The 10493-nt window shown below is 46.3% G+C and overlaps 1 protein-coding gene across 2 annotated transcripts; it reads right to left on the bottom strand.

Moving 5' to 3' along the window:
- Positions 1 to 370: 370 nt before the first annotated feature.
- On the bottom strand, positions 371 to 9246 carry LOC123756530 (proclotting enzyme). 2 transcript variants are annotated; one of them, XM_045739782.2, is made up of 12 exons: positions 9099 to 9246; positions 8613 to 8728; positions 8460 to 8525; positions 8021 to 8137; positions 6697 to 7110; positions 6163 to 6299; positions 5630 to 5766; positions 4200 to 4306; positions 3720 to 3894; positions 3192 to 3436; positions 2379 to 2539; positions 371 to 936 (listed from the first exon to the last, which is right to left on the bottom strand). In XM_045739782.2, exons 2-12 carry the CDS (start codon positions 8725 to 8727, stop codon positions 784 to 786), a joined length of 1827 nt encoding a protein of 608 aa, XP_045595738.2. In that variant the 5' UTR covers position 8728; positions 9099 to 9246; the 3' UTR covers positions 371 to 783. The 2 variants fall into 2 exon arrangements, with proteins under 2 accessions (XP_045595738.2, XP_045595745.2); XM_045739789.2 differs by having other exon boundaries at positions 8021 to 8134.
- Between the last annotated feature and the right edge of the window lie 1247 nt (positions 9247 to 10493).

The following is a 10493-nucleotide window of genomic DNA, read 5'->3' as shown; positions in this document are numbered from 1 at the left end:
TTTACAGACTGTAATTTTATGAAACGCAGCTCCCACAGTGACCTTGGAGTTGCCTGTAGAACGACGGCTTCGCTTCTTGCTGGGTCGGCGTTCCATCCCATTGGTCTAGGTGTTTGTGCACCATTCCTTCCCTCCGTCCCACCCCCAGACCCCTTGTCCTCATATCCCTTGCAAGTGCTACGTAGCCTCCCTGACTTAGCACTCACTCCTCGTAATGACCTCACTTCAGCTGGGGACTCGAACCTCTATGGTGAGGTTGAGTCTACATGAGGACCGTTCCGGGGCTTCACCACGAGCTTCAGTTTAACAAGTTCAAGCTTTATTTAAGTGCAATAAGTTGTATTATATAAAGGAGAATTATACCAGAAAGTGTCACTCGTTATTTTTCCTTTATAAAATAAATGAATGTATAAAATCTATTACAATTAAGTTAACCACAAGATTATTGTATACGTAGGTATAACTTGTATTGCTTCTGTTGCAACTCAACTTTCATCGTTGATGGTAGTGGTGGTGATAGTGTGAGTGTTATTGCTAGTGATGATGGTCATGGTGCTAGTAGTGATGGTGGTGGTGGTGATGGTCCTGGTGGTGATGGTCCTGGTGGTGGTGGTGATGGTCCTGGTGCTGGTGGTGATGGTCTTGGTGGTGATGGTCTTGGTCCTGGTGGTGATGGTCCTGGTATTGGTGGTGATGGTCTTGGTGCTAGGGGGACGCTGCTAGCAGTGGAGACGTGACCGTCACAGGTGGTGATGGCGTCGTTGCTAGTAAGAGGTGGCGCCACTAGGCATTGTTCCTGATCCAGTCGAGGAAGCTGGTGACTCTGGTGTAGACGCCCGGGAAGCCCGCCTCGGCGCACCGGGTGCCGAAGGACACCAGACCCGCCACCACCCAGCGGCCCTCCACCAGCCTCATCATGGGCCCTCCGCTGTCGTCCTGTGGGGGCACCCGGACCCGTGTTATACCCAGGAGTCATGGGGCATACACTGATGATGTATGGGCATATACACTGATGATGTATGGGACATATACACTGATGATGTATGGGACATATACACTGATGATGTATAGGATATATACAATGATGTATAGGACATACATGACTCATCAGCTCCAGACATCTGCCTTGGGCCAAAAGTCATATGATAACACTGAATAAGCGATGCTTCTGTCTGGGTGAACCAGTGGGATGAATTCCTATGTAAGTAATCTTTCCGTGTGTTCTGGCCCATCTGAGCATAAACGTACCGTGCCTGACTTATATTCTGTTTTGTCCGTGGTTCGAATCCCCACTATATTTATGGCGTATTTACCTTTACTCATGCTTGTGTTGAACAGAATGTGAGTCAGAAATGAACAGGTGTGTGTGAAGAGTTTTATAAATCACTCTTCCAGACGAACCCAGATAATCTGCTGAAGACCCGCCTTCCTGAGCTGCTTGGCATGAGGCTACAGCTCGGTGGAGGGACGGCCTCGCATCTTGCAGGCCGCAGTTCGATCACTGATGGTCCAAGTGGTTGGACAAAATTCCTTTCTTCTGTCGAATCTTACATCCTTATCCTCATACCCCTTTCAAATGATGATATATATATATATATATATATATATATATATATATATATATATATATATATATATATATATATATATATATATATATATATATATATATATATATATATATATATATATAAGCCTATACTTGCATAAACCACAAGTGAAGATTAACAATCTTTGGACAACACCCACCAGTGGGACTCGAACCCAGAAAGCACAACTACCTTCCAGTAGCTGCCGTAACTAGTACGCTTTAACCCACTACACCATCAGACCCTACAAAAGAAGTAGAGACTTCGATGTATATATATCTATGTATATATATATATATACAAGTAGATGTATATATATCTCGAAGTCTCTACTTCTTTTGTAGGGTCTGATATGGTGTAGTGGGTTAAAGCGTACTAGTTATGGCAGCTACTGGAAGGTAGTTGTGCTTTCTGGGTTCGAGTTCCACTGGTGGGTGTTGTCCAAAGATTATATATATATATATATATATATATATATATATATATATATATATATATATATATATATATATATATATATATATATATATATATATATATAATAATTATCAGGAGAAAGAGAAAGCGCTCAGCCATTAGCCAGCATGATTATATAACACTTGGAAGGAATGTGAGGACAAGGAGCTGGGATACGAGGACGGGATCAAGGAATGGTGACCAACCACTTGGACATTGTTGATCGCCCTCCGACCTGCAAGAAGCGACACCTTGGCTATAGTGACCAGTCCTACTGCGCTGATATAACGTGACTTGGTCCTGGTGTGTGCGTGTGTGTGTGTTGATGCTCACCTGACATGCATCGCGGCCACCTTCCCTGAGGCCGGCACAGATCATGGCGTCAGTGATGGGCTGGTCGTAGGCGTCGTCACAGTCACTGTTGCTCCACACGGGCAGCTCCACCTTCCGCAGCACCGATGACACCGGCTCTCGGTAACGGATGGCTCCCCAGCCTGAGGGTGTGTTGGAGGGTGAGGTCAGCCTTCAAGCTCTCTCTCTCTCTCAATGTAGTTATTGATCAACATAAATATACACGTTATGATTATTAATACACCAAGATGTTTCCACGGCACATGCAGGGTTGTAATATTGTATCTATAATTATATGATCTAAAACTAGTTATATAAAGGTTTTATTAAGTTTATTTTTATTAAGTTTACTACGTTTATTAAGTTTATTTTCATTATGTTTTTAAGTTTATTTTTATTAAGTTTATTAAGTTTATTTTTATTATGTTTATTTAGTTTATTTTTATTAAGTTTATTAAGCTTATTTTGATTAAGTTGTTAAGTTTATTAAGTTTATTTTTATTAGGCTTAATCACGTGAGAACAACTCCTTTAGATGTCCCTACCACAGAGGCTGGCTCTATGATGTCAGATGATTGATAAAGATTAAGCCACCCAGAATGTGGCACGGGCATGAATAGCCCGTAATATGATGCCAGGACACTTGTCAAGACTCAAGTGTGCAGCTAAACCCCACAAAATATATTACATGTATTGTCTTTAATCCCCTTTAATTAAGCAATTTGTAACATTAAGATTTAAGTGTTAATGACCAAGGAGACTATACCGTACAAGCAGGACAGGACGCGAGACTCACCGACGACAGTGACAACGTCACCCGTGAAAGAGAGGCCAGGAGGCGGGAGGCAGATGGGGCGGACGAACCCCGAGTAGAGGACGGGTCGCTCCAGGTACATGAGCGCGATGTCGTTATTGAAGGTTTGGCTGTCGAACTCTGGGTGGAGGCGGAGGCCAGCCACCCTGTGGTTGACGTGCCGGGATTCTCCCTCACGGCTGAAGTCGTGTTCCCCCACGCGAACCCAGATGGTGTTGGGGTCGTACCTATAACAGGAGGCCAGTCAGTGCTCGCTCTCAGAATGAAGCGAGAATGTGATGCATCTACGATAAAATATTGAGGCAGTATAATTGGACTGAAGCTTCATACCTGGACTCCCCAGGCACACGCACAGCCGACATAACCATGATGAGCGCAAAGAGATACATGCCAGTAGTAATAGACTCAATGATCACGTTTCCCCCTCACTGGGTTACCACATCACTTGGACTCGGCACATGCCGCGACATATTGGGCACCTTGCCTCCATTAGGGGCAGGAGAGACGTACCCAGCAAGACAGTGGGCAGCGGTGAGGACGTGTGTGTTGGAAAGAAGGACGCCTGCGCAGTACTGGTTGGGTGAAGCATCAGTGCGCAGGATGGAGACCACCCACGGGAACTCCCCGGCGCTGGTCACCACTCCGCCCACTATCCTCACGCTGCTCACTTCACTCACACCGCACGCTGCAACAACACCAACACACTCAACAGGTCATAAGAACATTTTTAATAACGGGAGACTTCAATCATGTGGAAACAGACCAGCCCGTCCTCCTAAGAAACGTCAAGAAACAACGTTTAGTACGTGAATTAAGAAACTGTCGTACCAAAGTGCCCTTATCCTAACCTACCAGAGGACCCAAAACAGAAAACTGGACAGTATTTCAATTTCGCGAGCCGCTATCATTTTCTAGTACGTCAAAATGCGACGCTGTATTAGGAGGACGGGTTGATAGAGAGGGAGGCAGTGTTATCCTTCAGTTACTGACCGACGGACGTTGAGGCCTGAGGCGGTGCCAAGGGGCGCCCTGGAGGCAGGACAGGGCGTGGGGCGGCGGGAGGCGCTGTGGGGCGTGGGCAGCACACGCCCACAGATCTGTAAAGACCACAAATGTAATAAGTCTACCATTGTCGGGGACAGGAAGCCAGTTCACATTTCAGTAAATTGGCCCCCAGGAGTTAGTCAACTGTTGTGGATTGCTTCCCAGGGCAGGTCAGTCGTTGGTCTGGGCCCTGGAGAGGACAATGTAAACCATGTTTATAAAATTCATTTTTAAGACTACTCATTGCCCAGTAGATAGAGCTTAAATCAACCTCACACGCCTGGGGTCCAGGGTTCGAGACCCATACAGCCCAGGTGAATGGAAAGACTAACATGCTTCTTGTCCCCAAGAATGCAAAATCAAAGTAACTGTTCTAGATGAAGGTTTTCTACACATTAATGAAAATATAACACATAGAGGAAGGAAGGAAGGAATTATCAAGGCAAAGCGCCAAGCCATTATGGCTATATATCACTTTGAAGGGGTCAGGATAAGGATATTGGATGGGACGGGCGAAAGGAATGGTATCCAAGCACTTGGACGGTCGGGGGATTGAACGCCGACCTGCATGAAGCGTGACCGTCGCTCTACCGTCCAGCCCAAGTGGTTGGACAAATAGAGGAAAATACAGAAGGCCAATTGGGCTATACGAGACAGCACCCGTTTTAAACAACCCAACGATCCCACTTCTATTAAGTTAAACTACCCGGTAATTTGTTCCATATTTCCGCAGGCGTCCAGCTTCATGGGCTGGACGCTCTACCCTCCATCCCAACCACTTGGGCTGGACGGTAGAGCGACGGTCTCGCTTCATGCAGGTCGGCGTTCAATCCCCGACTTTCCAAGTGGTTGGGCACCATTCCTTTCCCCCGTCCCATCCCAAATCTTCCTCCTGACCCCTTCCAAGTTCTATATAACCATAATGGTTTGGCACTCTCCCCTGATAATTCCCTCCCACCATATATCAGGTCTATTGTAAATTCCCGCGTCATGTCAAGCCATAATCTTCGCCGGTGTAGGAGCTGTAACTGAGGCCATCTTAACCTTTCTGCTCGCGCTAGTTTATGTCACTCTTGTACGGAGAGCAACACTAAAGGCGGCCACACACCAGCAAGAACAACCTCAAGAAAAGCATCTTGTGTTGGTCTTGTGTTGGTTTTGTATTGGTCTTGTGTTGGCCTTGTGTTGGCCTTGTGTTGGTCTTGTGTTGGTCTTGTGTTGGTCTTGTGTTGGTCTTGTGTTGGCCTTGTGTTGGTCTTGTGTTGGTCTTGTGTTGGTCTTGTGTTAGTCACGCAGGCCACTACATAGGCCATTATATTATGTATGTATTCTTCCATGTAAAAAATAATTTATAACAACAATGAGGATTGACTCACACGCCCTGGATGACGCAGGCGTAGCGTCGGAAGAGTGCGTAATTGTTGCGTATCTGTGGCAGGACGCAGTACTGGACGGGGCGACACCTGCCGGCCTCCTGCAGCGGCGTCACGCACTCCTGGTGCAGCACGTCGGGCTGTGGGGAGAGTGAGGCGTCGGTGGTGGTGGTGGTGGTGAGGGGTCTGTGGTGGTGGTGATGGTGAGAGGTCTGTGGTGGTGGTGATGGTGAGAGGTTTGTGGTGGTGGTGGTGGTGGTGAGGGGTCAGTGGTGGTGAGGGGTCAGTGGTGGTGGTGGTGGTGGTGGTGGTGAGCGGTCTGTGGCGGTGAGGGGTCAGTGGTGGTGGTGGTGATGGTGGTGAGGGTCCTTTATGATGTCATCAATACTCAGCAGCGCCACAGAGGGCACCACAGGGTGTGATTGGTATTTCCAGGTATGTCCACAACCTGGACATACCAATCACACCTGGTTGGTGTAGCCTCACAGTCGCCTGGAAGGTAGACGAGCACCGCCTGAGGACGGGTCGAGGCTTACCTGTACCTGCCGCTGGGTAATAGTGAATCTAGCGAACTCGGCAACATTGGGGGCGTTCGTAAGATTGAATCCGTCTTCAGTCAACTGCTCCTGCTGGATCAGCTGAGGAATCTCCTCAAACGCCTGGACGAACAGATCTTTGGAAAAAAATGAAAATATTCTTAATTAAAATGAAATCAGTAAAATTCAATTATTATAAATGTAGGTACGTAAGATGTAATATATTTTGAAACAAGTAATCTAATCCTGAAATGTGATATCTTGCTTAACAAAGGGGTATCCATACCCCGTTTGGTGGGCATGGGAACCAAATCATCAGGGTATTTATAGGGATTCGATTTCAAAAACATCTTAAAAACGAAATCGTTGTTAGATTATAATTATCTATCACCCTTATCAGAAGGGATTCTGGGGGGGGGGGGTTCCTCCAATGTTTTGATCACACAAAAACAAAAGCAAAAATCCCACAAACAGTAACTAGTAACAGTGACAAACAGTTTACTGACATAAACTATAGATTCGATCAACACTTACATTCCGGAAAGTTGGCAGATGGAAATTGAGCTGTTGAAATGTCACTTCCTAGGAAGTTGTCCGTTGGAAACCCTCCGAGGTTGCCTGCTGTGAAGCCTCCCAGGCTGTCTGTTTGGAAACCTCCCTGGTGTGTTGGGAAACCCCCGAGGTTGCCTGGTTGGAAACCCCCGAGGTTGCCTGGTTGGAAACCCCCGAGGTTGCCTGGTTGGAAACCCCCGAGGTTGCCTGGTTGGAAACCCCCGAGGTTGCCTGGTTGGAAACCCCCGAAGTTGCCTGGTTGGAAACCCCCGAGGTTGCCTGATTGGAAACCCCCGAAGTTGCCCGTAAGGAAAGCACCATTGGGGAAGTTAGGAGCCGGGAATCCCCCAGGAGCAGCGCTGCTAACGTCGAGTACGAACCGTCCCGTGATGGGGTCTGGCAACAGGGCGAAACATTCGTTAGTTGTAGTGACCGGTAAACACAACGTTGTAAAGATACGTAGTACCAACGTTAATGTTACGTCTTAACAACGGTGAGACTACGTCGTAACAACGTTGAGCCTACGTCATAACAACGTTGAGACTACGTCATAACAACGTTGAGACTACGTCGTAATAACGTTGAGCCTACGTCGTAACAACATTGAGACTACGTTGTAACAACGTTTTGACCACGTCGTAGCAACGTTGAGCCTACGTCATAACAACGTTGAGACTACTTCTTAACAACGTTGAGACTACGTCGTAACAACGTTGAGACTACGTCGTAACAACGTTGAGCCTACATCGTAACAGCGTTGAGACTATGTCGCAACAACATTGTGACTACATCGTAACAACGTTGAGACTACGTCGTAGCAACGTTGTGACTGCGTCGTAACAACGTTGAGACTACGTCGTAGCAACGTTGTGACTACGTCGTAGCAACGTTGAGACAACATTCTAGAAACATTGAGGCCACGTAGGAACAACCTTGCGGCGACATCAAAACAACGTTATTATAACTTAAAACTATTTTTTACATTTGGGTTGTGTGTTTTACCAAGGGTGTTGTCAGGTCTCACAACGACACTCAAGTTCGCTCTAAAACTTTCTTTAAATAACAAGAACAGACAAAAAATGGCACTAATTACCCCCCCATTGTTTTGGACTCTATGTTGATATTTGTAATGTTTTATATATCAAATTCACAAACATATATCATAAAGAAACATGTTTGTTCATACTATTTTCAACACACAAGGTTGAAATCTGTAAAAACATTTGTGTATGCTGGCAACAGTATATATATAATAACGGGGTTACTATATGAGGTATAATCATGACCCACGTGAGGTTATACTCGCCTCTCAGGAACTTGGGAGGGCCGCGGGGGATGTGTCTGGCCTGGGGCTTGGCTGCGCCTCCCCGCACTTCACCTGCACCTCCCCGCGCCTCACCTGCGCCTCCCCGCGCCTCACCTGCTGACACACAACATCTGGAATATATTCTCATGCATTTTATATAAAATATTAAGGCAACTAAAATCTTATATTATTAAGGCTCATCTCGTTATGAAAGAAAGAATTGACTGACATATATATATATATATATATATATATATATATATATATATATATATATATATATATATATAGAGAGAGAGAGAGAGAGAGAGAGAGAGAGAGAGAGAGAGAGAGAGAGAGAGAGAGAGAGAGAGAGAGAGAGAGAGAGAGAGAGAGAGAGAGAGAGAGAGAGAGAGAGAGAGAGAGAGAGAGAGAGAGAGAGAGAGAGAGAGAGACTCACCTTGTATACTAAAGTTGCTGTTAGTGAAGCTGTGTTGGGAGGCAGGTCCTGGAGGCGTGCCCACGGCTGTGGAAAAGATACCAATAGGTTTACTTCCACACTGCTAGTGTCTCAGATTGTGTGTGTGTGTGAGTATTTCAGTGTCGTACTTACACTGTCGCTTGTGTCGAGGGTGTCCAGCGGCGCCCACTTTATCAACCACCAACACCACCACCACCAACACTAATATCAACGTCCTTATTTGCTTCGAAAACATCTCAAGGTTCATCCTGCAATGGTAGAGGGACCACCATGAGAGAGATATGTGAGGAATAGAGGTACACTTTCGCAGTAGATGAGAAAGTTTAGTCGGAGCTACTTAGTCCTTTACATTTTCGATGAGAGACACCGGATACGAGATACTCAGTGTCTCTCGCACATTAAATGAGAAGATCGGAGGTAATGTTGAGACACACCACAGATGAAACTCTCCTAGCTGAGCTAATGGGAAGGGAGTCACTTCCACCTTCGGTGATATCTTAGCACAGGAAATGAGAACTTCCCATAAGGTGAACTACAGTTAACATCCCGGACGTTTGACTAACAAAACCGCACATAATATTTTTACACCGAACATAAGCACTTGTTAGGTACACTTACACCGTGCAAGATACACCGTAAATGAGACACTGCCACGCTACAAGTGACACACAGACAGAGCGACCCAAACAGAGTACTGAGTATAACGAGAGTGGACACAGCTGTGAGCCTTGAGGTATACCACCTTCTGGATCAGCCAGACAGAGCACCCAACCTACCTGACAAGCCATGAGACACCCCTCCCCCACCCAGCTACCGGATCAGCTAGACAGAGACCTCCCCCTACCCGACTAGCCATGAGAAACTCTGACCTACCCGACTAGCCATGAGAAACTCTGACCTACCCGACTAGCCATGAGAAACTCTGACCTACCCGACTAGCCATGAGAAACTCTGACCTCCCAACTAGCCATGAGAAACTCTCACCTACCGGACTAGCCATGAGAAACTCTCACCTACCGGACTAGCCATGAGAAACTCTCACCTACCGGACTAGCCATGAGAAACTCTCACCTACCGGACTAGCCATGAGAAACTCTCACCTACCGGACTAGCCATACAGGACGAGCAACAGGGAAATACCCAACTAACCAGGTACTACTCCCAGGAGCCAGAACTCCTCCGGTCAAAACTAGTCCGACTGCTGTGCGGGGCGGGCTGGTCAAGGACGTTTCCTCCTTGTGCATTAAATGTCAAGAATTTTCTCAATTTTTTTTATGTTTTAGTAAGTGTTGAGATGCAGCTGTTCCTGCATGTCAGGGTCGTCAAGGTCCTGTTCTTCCTTGCTTCTGTTCGTAAGTATACTTGACATTATGTATACTATTATTGCAGATCATGTATGTATACCGTGGGGTATATGCATATATATATCATGTATATTTACCGTGGGGTAAAATATTAGTACAATTGTCATCATGTATACTTATCGTTGTATACTTAACTTTTATTGCACTTATCATTAAGTGCATGAGTCTGTGAGACTGAGTGTGAGTCCGTGAGTCTCAAAGAGAGTATGTAAGTCCACGATTCTGTTGGGCAGAGAATGTAAGTCCATAAGTGTGTGAGTCTATGAAACTGAGCGCATGAGAGTCAGAGACATTACACACCTGTACACCGAGGACTCTCATGACTGAGCGCATAAGCGTCTCTCATGACTCTTCCAGTCAGGCTCGGCGGCCTTGGTGTCCGCACTGCCACACAAATTGCTGTCCCAGCCTTCCTGTGTTCCTCTTCAGCATCAGATGACCCGGTCAAGAAAACTCTACCTGACAACCTGGATGATTCAGCGGGGATATGTGACCCCCACAGAAGGCAACGCAAAGTTGGGTACTATGGCAGACCCAGCACTCAGACCAACCATGCTGAAAACCAACAAACAATCCAGCTGGGACAGCCCCATTGTAGATAAAGAAGTCTCAGCTTTGCTGGAGGCCACAACAACCCCAATTGCTCGTG

This window comes from Procambarus clarkii, chromosome 22 (assembly GCF_040958095.1).
Source record: "Procambarus clarkii isolate CNS0578487 chromosome 22, FALCON_Pclarkii_2.0, whole genome shotgun sequence".
NCBI classification, from domain to species: domain Eukaryota; kingdom Metazoa; phylum Arthropoda; class Malacostraca; order Decapoda; family Cambaridae; genus Procambarus; species Procambarus clarkii.
This window is presented reverse-complemented; position numbering and strand designations above follow the sequence as displayed.